The following is a 14,042-nucleotide window of genomic DNA, read 5'->3' as shown; positions in this document are numbered from 1 at the left end:
CACTTCTCCTCTTCTCTCCCACCTGCAAACCGTGCACCTCAGAGATGGCTGCACATACACGCCTGATCCTAAGTACTTTCTAGGATTTCCGGGGGGGGGGGGGGGGGGGGAAACATGAAGAGAATGGAGGCTAGAAATCCATTCCTCATTCTTCCTGTACTCGTTTTGCCCGACTAGGCGACAGGGAAAGAGGGAGGAGCCGAAGTCGGATAATCCGTTTCGTACATCGCGCTAGCTCGCCTGTTTCGCGGGACTCCACCCAAGCAGCGCGGGAGGTGCAGCAGCAGCAGCAGCAGCAGCAGCAGCTTCCTGCCAGACATGGCGCTCTCGTCCTCGTCACTGTGAGGCCGTCTCAGTCTCCTCCTCCCTCCGTGCGCCGCCGCAACAGTCAGGACGGCCGCTGGACTCACCTCCTCGAGAGTCGAGCCATGGTAACGACCGGGGCTCGCTGAAGCAGTAGCCAGAACGGACCGTGCTCGGCAAGGTATGGGACGCCAGTGACGGCCGGGGTAAACGGACACAGCCCGGAGAAGAGCAAGGCAGGCAGCGGGCGTGCGGCGGAGGTGAGTGCGCGCCGGCGCCCCTCCGGCCCTGCAGCTGCTGGACTCCCAGACACGGTCGCTGCTAACCGCTCCTCCCCCTCCCTTTCCCCACAGCCGCCGGCCGTCAGAGGACTCCTTTCCTCAAGAGCTCGCCGAGGAGCGCCGGAAGTAACCATGGCCCATTCTCCGGTGGCGGTTCAAGTACCGGGGATGCAGGTGAGTGTGGAGCCTCGGCTTGCTGCTCTTTTCCCGCGGCCTCTCGGTGGGAAGCGCGCGATCTAGCTCGGCGCTTCCTTTCCGGGACGCTGCTACCCTGGGTTCGGTGTGAACCCGGGGGGGGGGGGGGGAGAGAGTGGTGGTGTAAAAATTCTGCTGCCTTCGAGGCTGCTGCGCTTGTGTTGATGTAGCTTACGCTCGCGCGCTGTTTCGTTTCAGCAAACGGACGGATACATACGTGAGTGTCTCGAGCCCAGCGCCCGAGTTTTAAAGTCACGGGCCGCAGCAGCTGCTCCATTTTGTTTTCTCCGGCCGGTCGGTTGTGTTATCTTTACCCAAAGTTCTAGGGATGTTGGATTCACGCCTCCTCCTCCCTTTTTTTTTTAAATAGATAACATTCCTGCGCTGAGTTAAGAGTTGTATTTTTTTCCCTTTTTTTCGTGCGAGGTCGAGTTGACGAGGCCTCGCGCTTCGTTCGAGCTTTTGAAGTGTTGCACTGAGGCCTGATAAAAAGAGTGTCATTCTGTGTAATGCTTATCCAATTCAAGGATCATCATAACAACATTTTTTTTCTGCAGTTCACTTCCCTGAGCGTGTTGTAAAAGGAAATATTGACGTGGTTTGCGCGTTATACGCCTCCGTTGGATCGTTTACAGTGTTTTATCGTTGGTTAATCAGATCTCTCTCAGTGTGGTGCGAAAACAGTTTTTTTTTTAGCCGAGGAAGCCATGAATCAGGTGTAGGATGCGTTTAATCTTTTTTTTACCCAAAGACCTGAAAAACTGCAGTAAATGCTTTATAAAGCACTTTTTTTTAACGTTATCTTAATCGCCACCATTTCTAAGAATATGATAAGCTGAACGTTTTGTTTTCGAAACTGATCAACTTTTGCCTCCCATGGTTTTTCGAGAGGAAGTTCCATTAATTAATTTTTCAGTGTTGTGAATTGAGAAGCGCTGTGTCGTTCTAAATTAACATTGAAAAATCTACTAAACGTTAAGTGTTCATATTATTTTGAGATGAAGCACACAAACATTTAAGCTCAAATTAAGTTAGTACCGAGTAAATCAATCGGAAATGCTTTGTATTATTAAACTCGTGGAATAATGAAAGGGGTCTTGAGGTCATGTAGTTGACATTTCCTTCAAGGCTGGTAGGAGTCACAGGGTATCTGCAATTTTAATTATAGCCTATTTTTGATTAAAAGGTGAAACAAGCTGCCAAAGCTTTATTAAGTTAAATTACTCAGAACAATCACTTGAGAAAATTATTTTATAACGGGGACCCAAGACTACAGTAATGACTATTCCCTTTGGCCATACTGTAATTAACAGTATTTTTCAAGTCTTGAGAGGAATGTGCATCCAGTATGTGCATATCTTTTGGGGTTTGCTGCAAGAGAAAAAGTGGGCTGCTGGCTACCATAAGCCTTTTGGAGCAGCAAAATTATTTAAACTTCATGTTTATTCAATAATCTGCTTGAATAACTATTTTGTAATATTACAACAAAGCAGTTTACAATAGAAAAACACTAAATTATAAAAACTAAGGTAAAAAAAAGTTTGCTACTCTGTGTAATGGCCTGCATGGTTTGGTTGGGAGAAAGAACAAGGGTAACAATTTGCATAGAAGATGTTTAAATGCAGGTCAGAGTAGCCACATCCTGCTTCTTAAAGTGTTTGGTTGAGAACTTACTTTAAACATGTTAATGGATAAATCCAAGTATGTAATATTAATGGTAAAAGTTGACATGTTTGGTGCAAGCTGATCTTTGATGTGCAACAAAGGTGCTATAGTATTAAAGTACCTCAAAGCAGACTTACAATGTTCCATAGTAACCTATGGAACTTTGTAAGTCTAAGTGCTTTGAAAATGAGCCCCCTTCCCTTGTCTTGTTTCCTGGTTCTCTAGATTTTCCTTTGATCTTATGCCTAGCTTGCATTTTTTCTATTTTCAACATTTTATGCCTTTTACTTATGAAAAGGGCATGAATTTTTGAAAAAAATGACTATATCCCTAGACTTTTTAAAAATATTCTTCTCCTGTTCTTCAGTTGTGTATGTATCACTGATAACCTGTATGAGATTCTGAAAAATAACTGCACACCTGCACACCTGCACACCTGCATTTACTTCAGTTGCTAATGGCAGGAATGTTAGTGGCTCTTTGAGAAATAAAATCAGATGGTAATTTAAGATGCTTTCAGGCTTATTTTCAAAAGAGAAAGACGCCCATATTTTGACCCAAATCGGGAGATGGGCACCCAAATCTGTATAATCGAAATCCGATTTTGGGCGCCTCCAACTGCAGTCTGTCACGGGAACAAACAAAGTTGACGGGGGCATGTCGGAGGCGTGGTGAAGGCGGGACTGGGGCGTGTTTATCGGCCGAGGAGAGATGGGCGCACTCAGCCGATAATGGAAAAAAGAAGAGCGGCAGAAGCGAGAATTTGGGCCATTTTTTTTGGACCCTTTTTTTACATGAAGAAGTCCACAAAAAGTGCCCCAACTGCCCAGATGACCACCCGAGGGAATCGGGGATGACCTCCCCTGACCCCCCCAGTGGTCACTAACCCCCTCCCACCAAAAAAAAAAAAAAAAGAACTTTAAAACCTTTTTTTTCCCAGCCTGTATGCTAGCCTCAAATGTCATACCCAGCTCCATCACAGCAGTATGCAGGTCCCTGGAGCAGTTGTTATTGGGTCAGTGGACTTCAGGCAGGTGGACCCAGGCCCCCCCCCCCCACCTGTTACACTTGTGCTGGTAAATGGGAGCCCTCCACCCCCCCCCCCCCAAAAAAAAAAAAAACAACCCACTGTACCCACATCTAGGTGCCCCCCTCCACCCATAAGTGCTATGGTAATGATGTAGAGTTGTGGGGAGTGGGTTTTGGGGGGGGATTTGGGGGGCTCAGCAACCAAGGTAAGGGAGCTATGGACTTGGGAGGTTTTTTAATTTTACTTTTTACAAGTGCCCCCTAGGGTGCCCGGTTGGTTTCCTGGCATGTGAGGGGGACCAGTGCACTACGAATCCTGGCCCCTCCCACGACCAAATGCCTTGGGTGTGTTCGTTTTTGAGCTGGGCACCTTCAGTTTCCATTATCGCTGAAAACCGAAACCGCCCAGCTCAAATGCGCCCAAATCCAATGCATTTGCCCGGCACCAACCGTATTATCAAAACAAAAGATGGCCACCCATGTTTTTGAAAAATACTGTCTGTCCCGCCCCTTTGCGTACCCGTCCTTGGAGATAGTCGCCCATGGAGATGGGCGTTCGTGTTCGATTATGCCCCTCTTTGGGTCCCTTTTTACTAAAGCTTAGAGCATTGTAACAGAATTAGCACTCACTATATGCTAAGAAGCCCATATGTATAAAATGGGCTTCTTGGCATTTAGCATGCATTCTAAACTTTAGTATAAGGGCCCCTTCCATATCATCAAGCAGATCAATCCATAGACTGGTGGGTTGTGTCCATCTACCAGCAGTCTATGGATTGATCTGCTATGATTAATGGAAAGAAAATGATCAGGTATGATACATAATTTTACCTTTTATATGTTTTTCAAATGCTTATTTTAATAGCTGTTATGGTAAAGATACTATGATAGTGTTTAGTAGTGGTGGGACACGAGGGAAAAAAATCTTGAATTTTTTCCTGCCAGCAGATTGTCGCATGTCCCATTGCATACTGCTGTTCTAAACTATTGATTAAAAAAAAAAAAGTTAGTGGCATGAAATGTTTATTTTTGGAGAATTTAGTATAGAGGATTCTTGTAATGGGGATCTCAAAAAAACGTTTATTATATTTAAGGGTTCATTTCTGATGTAGCAATACACTTCATTTTACAGTATGTACATTTTTGTTTAGGGATTCCATATTTTTCTTCCAAAAGCATCTGTCTGCTTATTTGGGTTTAAAATTTATATTTGTAGAAATTCCTGCCAAATTGTCTGACTTTTTAAATGTTGTATTCCCTTACAGAGATTAAGTAGATCAGTAGAGTGATAATCCTGAAACTAACTGGTAGCAGATCTCTAAAACTTAAGAAAGCTATATTTAGATTACTGGTTCCCAGGACAAGTTTGGGAATCACTGTTAGAGAATGTGGTCAAGGATGTGGTCTGCTTGGGCCTAGAGAAAAAGGAGGTGGCTAGGTGGGTAACAGGTAAAGGATCTGCTACTGTGGCAATTCCTGCCATTTAGTAAATGGTGCTGAGAGTGCTTGAGAGGAGACGCCCCTTATTTATTTTATTTATTGGGATTTATTAACTGCCTTTATGAAGAGATTCACCCAAGGGCTGGAAAGGATCCCTTGGGCATGCCTGCTGGGAAGCAGGAACAGCAGAGAGACCACAAACCTGAGATAAAGAGTTTTTAAAAACACCCTGTAGAATACAGAAATCTAATTTATGGAGTAAAGTGTTTATAGCTGTACATCAGCCACAGTGACCTAGCAGCCATTTAAAGAAAAACAAACAAAACTATATAGATGAGTCAGTGCAGGTTTAATTAAGACAGATATCCATGTTTTTATTACATATACACCTACATACTTAGGACTAGATGTGTCCAACATTTTTTCTATAGACACACAGTGGGAAAAACCCTTTGCTGCATCTGGCCCCTAAAGAGGAATAGAACTGTCGGTCTGAAGAATAAACATCACAAGTTCTGGTTAACTACATGCTCAGAGAGCCTAGATGCAAATAGGTTTCTTGGCTAATTTCCTTTATGGAAATGTTTTTATACTAGGGCTCATGACTTTTTTTTTTTCCTTCTATGCATATATCGTAGTTTCCACCTATTAAAATATATTTATTATATTTTTATCCACTCTTCCATGCGCTGTATAGGGAAAGAAATTTAGTTTTGCATAGTAACTTGTAAAAAAGAACAAACAAAGATCCTAAAGAGTTTTGTACAGTATGATGTATGCTGTAAGAATAAAAGAAACATAAACTGCTAGAAATGCCATACAAACCCCTGAGTATAGAAAGAAAACATTGTTACATGACTTGCTATGAATATTATTCACACTAACTGCAAATGTTCATAACTCATCCAGGGTTAGATAGTAAAATGCAATCCTTGTTAATTTAAATATTGCTAAGACACATTTTTGCAGTTGTGGTCTCAATTCAGTGAATGTAATTTCATTTGATATTACAACTGTTGTGGACTTGTTGGATCTAGTGTGTAAATAGTTTTTTTTTTTTCTTACATTTGTACCCCGCACTTTTTCCCACTCATGGCAGGCTCAATGCGGCAGGCAATGGAGGGTTAAGTGACTTGCCCAGAGTCACAAGGAGCTGCCTGTGCCGGGAATTGAACTCAGTTCCCCAGGACCAAAGTCCACCACCCTAACCACTAGGCCACTCCTCACCTCACCACTTTAGTAATCTAAAAAGTGATTTTTGTTGTGTTAAAAATGTTAGAGCTGCCGCATATTGAAATGTTCTATTTAATAACCTGTACTTTTGATAGCCCACTAAGTTTTAACCAAAAAATTATTTAACTTACAGCAAACTTTACCTTCAAAGCACTACACAGGGCCCAGCCAGTTGCATTATTACGCTACATGGCAGTAGTTAAAATAGTTTTTAGTACAGTAGGAATACATGGTCATTAGGAAATATCAGCTCTTCCTATTTCATTCCAGTTTTGTTTAATTTCATTTGAAAATAGAACAAAAGGAAAATCAGTACAATACCGTTCACATTCATGTTGTGTTTTGGTTTTTAAAAAAAGTCACTAGCAGTTAGCCCCAAGGCCTTCTCCACTTTCCTTTTCACCCTGAAAAGAGACTGCTGGGCAATGTGCCAGACTGTTTTCTCCCCACCACATCCTGTCTCTACTCATCCACAGGCCTTCAAGGGAAGGAGCATTCTTCAGACATACCTGTCCCACTAGCTTATTTATCAAAATGATTGCTGACCTGAGACCAGTAGTGTTTCACAGTGCAAACCATGTTGCAAAATGATGGTGACCTTGGATCAGCTAGTGTCATTCTGAAATAAAGCACTGGTAGGACCGGAGTGACTGTGGATTGCTCTTGCCTCTGCAGATGCATGGATTAGGTAAGGCTTGGGGAGGAGAGGACTGGGATGATATGGCATTAGGCCTGGGAGAAGGAGCCTTTTTATAATTGTGGAGTTGGCAGTTGCTTTTTGTTTTAGTGCATTCTGTTGAGAAATAGCACATAGTAAAGCAAAATGAAAATAACACAAAATAAACCCCACCAACAAAATGGAAATTCAACAGGAAAAAAATATCCTGTATACCCATGTATTACTGTGAGCTGGGACTGCCTGTGTTGTGATTGACAGTTGACCTCACCTCCTTGTGTTCTTTCCACTTAGGGTTCATAAGGAAGCTGCATTACCCATCTCTCCACTAGTAAAGTTCTGTGAAACTCAACTGTTTCTAAAACAGGGCTGTCTAGTATAAAGTGCCATGCAACCCTGAAAATATCTTAACATGATATTTTAAGTTGATGTTCCTATAAGCAGAGGATTAAAACAATGCTCAATAATAAGTAAATAATCTTGGGAAAGAGAGAATCTGATTGTTTTCATAGTTCATATTAGAATTAAATGATTCTGTGAGAAATCTCTCTGACTGGTCAGACAGGTGAGGTCAGGCAAATTTGATTTAGGAAACTCATCTGAATGGGATGAAGCTACAGCAACAAGTAGAAAAACACAGCGAAGATGACACAAAATGTAGTCTATAGACGATGTTGGAAAAGTCCAAATTTATTATGTAGTTCTAAAGACACGTCAAGTTCAGATCAATTGTATAACTCCAGACACGGCTGTGTTTCGGCCAACTGGCCTGCCTCTGCAGTCTTTAAGGTCTTTAAAATTGTCTGTGAAAGAAAATTACGTCTGTCGGTATGCTACCAGATAAAAACGTAATGTATAAAACTCATTGCTCAGGAAACAGCGTTGTGCAGGAATGGCAGTATAATGTTGCCTTAACTTCAACAGTTTTGCTAAAATTAGCACTCTGGGAAAGTTTAGCTCTAATCTCCCTGGCTTGTACTGTGTAATGTGGGCTGGTTTTACTTATAAAGCTTTAACACAGATTGTTTAGGTTATAAAAATTGGGGACCTAAGTAGTTTGTCCTGTAGCTACTTTTTTTGGCGGGGATGGTTCTAAGTATTTAGAAATGCATGTATGATAAAACTTTTCTGGTTCAGCATTGTCTCACCATTTCTGCTGTCATTAGGCCACTAGATATTACTATTGGAGATCACTTTTCTGTGAGCTGTTCTTCGAACTTGGGGCACAGGGTCAGGATACTGCAGAAGAGCAGCTCACAGAAAATGGATATCTACTTGTAATATCTAGTGGTCTAAAGATAGTTTTGTTCATCTGTAAGTGTTATACTTAAGGTCTGGGATCTGCAAAAAGTTTGGAAAAAGCACATTTCAACCTTTTTGTCTAGTTTATGCACATCGTGGTGCTTTTTTTTTTTTTCCTCCTCTAGTTCAGTTTATATGTTGTATTTTTTAACTTTCATTCTTTTTTTTTCTTTTTTTTTTTTTTGGTCTTTCTTTAGCCCGTGTTCACTAAACCTGTTTCTTCCCCTCTTAAGTGTGCTGCTTCTGTTTTCTACTGCCTAACTTTTAATCCATTCTTTTCTTCTTGTGATCTGATCTTTAACCACTCATATCTTTCACTTCTCCACCCCTTCTCTGCCACACTCTACAATGTCACATTTTCTATCCTCACCTAATGGTACTTTTCCCTTTCTCAGCATTGCTGCCATATAGTCTCTCCATAGGAATGGTGACTGGCAGTATGTGTGGATGTGGGTTGATAAGGTCATACAGCCAAATGGTGGGAGGGAGACTTTATTGGGTATGGTGGGGATAAGCGGAGATGTGGAAGGGAGAGGGTAGAGAGGGCTGGGAGAACTCCATGCCCTTGGAGTGGGATAGGAAGAGAGTGAATGTGAAAGTCTCCTGGTGACAACCTTTTAGGTGGAGTAAGGTGTGTGGCAGCAGGCTGTGGTTAATCTAAACTGGTAACAGAGTGGAGGTGGCAGCAGTGGAGTTCTAATTTCCTGCAGTTTCTTCTAAAGTGGTACATTGTTACTTGTGATTATTGAATTGCAGAAAACTAGGAGCACTGTTTATTCTCTGTTCTTCTTACAAGTCTTGTTATGTGAACAGTGACTAACACAAGGTCATTGGTTCTTTTGTTTCCCTAAGAAGTTTGGCATGTTGATTTTAAAATCTGTTTAGATTTTCTGTAAGAATATGCTTGACAGCAATATTTACATGATTTGGTGTTATTAAAATTATATGTAAGAATATCATATCGAACAGCAAATTCTTTTTATCTACAATCTTTATATACAGAGATTCAAATGTATTATTGTACATATTGAGACATATTTTCAAAGCACTTAGACTTACAAAGTTACATATGGGCTCATTTTCAAAGCACTTAGCCTTCCAAAGTTCCATAGGTTTCTATGGAACTTTGGAAGGCTAAGTGCTTTGAAAATATGCCTTTATAACCTATGGATGATTTGGTGTTAATTTAAAATTTATATGTACGAAAATAATATAGAACAGTAGATTTTTTTATCTACAGTTTTTATGTACAGAAATGGATGCAAATGTATTACTGTACATATTGAGGCATATTTTCGAAGTACTTAGACTTACAAAGTTACATAATAACTATGAAACTTTGTAAGTCAAGTGCTTTGATAATGAGCCCTGATAATGAGCCCCTATCAGGCTCATTTTCAAAAGAGAAGGATGTCCATCTTTCGACATAAAACGGAAGATGGACATCCTTCTCCCAGAGACGTCCAGATCGGTATAATCGAAACCCAATTTTGGACGTCTCCAACTGCAGTCCGTCACAAGGATGTCCAAATTTCAAGGGAGCGTTTTCGATGGCGGGGCTTGGGCGTGCCTAACACTTGGATGTCTTTGACCCATAATCGAAAAAAGCAAGGACGTCCCTGATGAACACTTGGACGTTTTCACCTGGACGTGTTTTTCCAACGAATAAGGCACAAAAAGGTCCCCGAAATGACCAAATGACCACTGAGGGAATCTGGGATGACCTCCCGTTACTCCCCCAGTGGTCACTAACCCCCTCCCACCCTCAAAAACATCTTTATATTTAAACATTTTATTGAACAATAAAGAAGCAAATACTGTAGATTCATGTCATCATTTTACAATTTCAACCCTACCCGTTCCCCCCTCCCCTTTCCACCTCTCCCCCCCTCTTTCCACCTCCCCCCCCCCCTCTTTCCATTCCCTGATAAACTCTGTCATGAGACTAGTCTGGTGAGAAAAGAAGCCGTTTACGTGCCACTGGGTGAAGTGTCATCAAAAAACGCTGCCACGTGTATTTAAACTGTCGTTGCACAGCAAATGAGGCCTTTTGCAAGCTACACCTCTCCAATTTGAACAAATCTATCGTGTGTTCTCCACACTGACACCAAGGGTCCATGCGTCTCTCTCCAATACAATAGGATCACTTTCTTGCCCATCAGTACTGACTTGCGTAAGAATTGTAGCAAGCCCGCTGGGGGTCTATCATCCAGCTGGAAGTCCTCAAAAAGAATCAACGCTGAAACTGGAACGGATCTCTTCCAGAGCTGAGATGCGGTACGCATGATCTGCGTCCAAAAGCTGGTAATGTCTGGGCACTGCCAAAACATGTGTGCCAAGGTAGCCAGTTCCTGCGCGCATTTGGGGCAAGCTCCCGTAGTGTCCATCCTCGCTCTGTATGCTCTCCTTGGCGATATGTGGAGCCTCAAGGCAAATTTATACTGTAATTCCCAATATCTTGGGAATGTCTCTCTCCTTTGGATAGAAGTGAAGTGTTGACGAAATTGGTCCTCTGTTACGATAATTTGTAAATCCTCAGCCCATTGACCAATGAGTTTCTTGAAATTTATTTCTTCAGTCGTATCCTTAAGGTATCTGTGATGAAAACGCAGGGGAACTGCAGTACTAGCGTTTAGGGTGAGTGCTTCGCTCAACACATCCTGCACATCCTCAGTCAGATTAGACCACCCTAAGGAAGTAATGTAGTGCTTTATCTGCAAATATGCAAACCAGTCAGTGTGCTTTAAGCCAAAAGACTAAGTTCAGTAAAGGGTTTGACAGCTCCCTCCTCTGTGATTATTTGGCTTATATATTTTATCCCTTGTACTGTCCAGTGACGGAACTCTCTCGACTCTGTACCTGCTATAAAGTCTGGGTTGCGGTTGATGGGCAGATACGGGGTGCTCGCTGCGGAAAAACCATGCCTCCGACAGAGCCATCTCCATGCTGCTCTGGACGACCGCAGTATTGGATTGTTCATTAAGTCCCGAACCCGTGCCCCAGGTATTGTATGCAATAGCCAACTGAGGTGTGCAGATGGCATCAAAGCCCCCTCCACTGCTCTGTCCGAAAAGTCATTAGTCTCTGCAATCCAGTCTCGTATGTGTCTCATGGCACATGCTACAGACAGATATTTAATATTGACCAGTCCCATTCCTCCTTGCTCTTTAGGTTTCTGCAAGCTAGAAACTGGCAATCTCGGTTTCCTTCCCCTCCATAAAAATCCTTGCAAGGCTTTATGTAATATTCTTTCTTCTTTTCTCCTCAGCGCCAGTGGTAGCATTTGGAACAAATACAGCCAGTGAGGCGCTAGCATCATGTTAAATAATGAAATGCGTCCCACCAGCGCCAAGGGAAACCCGCCCCAAAGACCCAACAATCGTTTTGTTTCAATAAGTAATGGAAGTACATTTTTCTCATATAATTTCATGGGATCGACAGTAATGGTCACCCCTAGATAAACAAGTTGTTCCCTTGCCCATGTTAGTGGAAATGACCCTTTCCATGCCAATTGAGTCTCCTCTTGCACTGGCATAGCTAAGGATTTGATAAGGTTTAATTTGTACCCCGAAAGGATACCGTACTCCTCTATTACTTTGAGCAGCCTGGACAAGGAGCTTTGTGGTTCACTTAAAAGAATAAGGAGGTCATCTGCATACGCGAGCACTTTAAGTTTGCAATCATTCAGGCACACTCCCCCTATGTCCCCATCTGCACGAATAATGCATAATAATGGTTCTAACACTAAAAGGAATAACAAGGGAGACGGGGCAACCCTGCCTGGTGCCACGACTAATGGGAAAGGAATCTGTCTGCACTCCATTCACTAACACACGAGCATGGGGCGTAGAATACATAGCCTGTATAGCATCCAGATACCACCCATGCAATCCCACCCTCCGTAAAGTTGTGAACAGGAAAGGCCAGCCCACCCTATCAAATGCCTTTTCTGCATCTAAACTCACGATCAGATATGGGTTACGGCTGGCCCTTCCATGCAGCAATGCAGCTATGAGTTTCCTAACATTGATGACAGACTGCCTACCCCTCACGAACCCCACCTGGTCTCCCTGTACCACCCGGGGTATCAGCGGTGACAATCTCTCTGATAAAATTTTGGATAAGATCTTTATATCCACATCGATCAATGAGATTGGTCGGTAAGAACCCGGGTGCATGGGATTTTTCACTGGTTTAGGTATAAGGCTAATCAGCGCTGTATTGGTGTGTTGGGGGAATTTTTTGTCTTCTACTACTGTTGTATAATAGTCTAATAAGGGACCAGTAATCTGGTTCTGCAAGATCTTAAAGAATTCTCCCGTATAGCCATCTGGTCCAGGGGCCGAGGAGTACTTTAATGCTTTGATGGCTCTCTGAATCTCCCTAGTGGAGACTGGGGAGTTAAGCGTCTCTGCCATCTCTTCCGACAAATGTGGCATACCAGATTGTTCTATATACTTTTTCATTTCCGGCTCTGATCTCTGTGAGATCTCTGGTGCATATGATTTTGCGAAATAATTCCTAAAAATCTTAGCAATCTCAGTGAGATCCGTAATGGGAGTACCATGTTCATCCTTCACCACTGATATGTAGTGAGGTCTCCGCATTCTTTTAGCCAAGCGCGCTATCATGCCCCCAGTTCTCTCCCCAAATCTAAAGAATCTGTATTTCTGGTAAAGGAGTGCTCTAGTTGTTTTCTCATGTATTAAACTGTTGAGAGCCACTCTAGTGGCTGTCAAGATTTCATATGTGTCCTGTATGGGACGTCTCTTATATCTCTTTTTTAGTGCTCTTAACTTATTTTCCAGTTCTACTATTTTAGCTGTTATTCTATAGTTTCTACCACTGACATACGATATTATATCCCCTCTGATCACTGCTTTTGCAGTTGACCAAAACAGTACGGGGTCATCCATATGCTGACTGTTAGTGGACACAAACTCCTGCCATTTAGATTGTAGATAAGTGACAAACTCCCTTGAAGATGAAAGATAAGTTGGGAACCTCCAATGTGGCGCACACTGAAAATAATGAGGCGCCTCCAAGTCCACCCATATTGTAGCTTCAGATATGTATTGGAAGATGTGCTGTGTCACAAAAATATAATCCAGCCGAGATTGTGTTTTATGTGCCCTAGAAATATGTGTAAAGTCTAGCTCCTCCGAGTGGAGAAGTCTCCAAGGGTCCACTACCCCCAACGCTGTGGCGAACAATTCTAATTCAGTGGGTGAATGTGTGGGTCTATGGGATCCCTGCCCTGTGCGGTCTAATATTGGATCTATCACCGCATTCATATCTCCAGCTAGCACTAGTTGCAGGTTTGGATATTTCTGACATTCTTTCAACAGGTGTGCAAACAATTCTGTCTTGTTCCTTACAGGGGCATAGAGAGCCACCAATAAGAACTCTCGTCCCTGCAGATTTACCTGAAGCCCCACAAATCGGCCCTCTACGTCTTTAAAGAGTAACTTAACATTGTATTGTAGGGATTTATTAAACAGAATGGCCACTCCCCCCTCTTCGCCTATCAGCAGGAGAATCATACATTTCCCCAACCCAATAACTTATTAATTTTTTGTGCTCCTCTGATGAGAGCCTCGTTTCTTGAAGGCAAACTATGTCTGCATTTTGCCTTTTCAGAGCTTGTAGAATTTTTGTTCTCTTGGCTGGCGATGTAATGCCACAAACATTCCAAGATACAACTCGTACACATCTACCTTTTTGTCTAACCATTATCTATGAACCAAGATTCCACAGAGTATGATACTTTATATCTCAACCCTAGGGCGCCCAGCCTCTCCCCAGGGAAGCCCAAGCTATTCATTCCAGCGTGTCTATTTGGTGCCCACCACTCCCAGTTACTATTCATTCGTCCATCTCTTCTCTCTACCCAGACTATATTAGATTCTTGTTCCCAG

At 42.6% G+C, this 14,042-nt stretch overlaps 1 protein-coding gene across 4 annotated transcripts in view; it reads left to right on the top strand.

Annotated features, from left to right (window-relative positions):
• Nucleotides 1–307: 307 nt before the first annotated feature.
• Nucleotides 308–14,042, top strand: part of STK26 (serine/threonine kinase 26) — a 138,958-nt gene continuing 125,223 nt past the window's right edge. The window contains exons 1-2 of one of the 4 annotated variants that reach the window (XM_030208981.1): nt 309–484; nt 657–758. In XM_030208981.1, the coding sequence (XP_030064841.1) occupies nt 717–758 (42 nt within the window). In that variant the 5' untranslated portion in view covers nt 309–484; nt 657–716. Of the gene's footprint in view, nt 759–14,042 lie in introns of all 4 variants that reach the window. The other 3 variants (XM_030208980.1, XM_030208983.1, XM_030208979.1) reach the window with 3 other exon arrangements.

This window comes from Microcaecilia unicolor, chromosome 7 (genome assembly GCF_901765095.1).
Source record: "Microcaecilia unicolor chromosome 7, aMicUni1.1, whole genome shotgun sequence".
Taxonomy (NCBI): Eukaryota; Metazoa; Chordata; class Amphibia; order Gymnophiona; family Siphonopidae; genus Microcaecilia; species Microcaecilia unicolor.
Note: the sequence above shows the minus strand (reverse complement) of the source record. Positions and strands in the feature narration are given on the sequence as shown.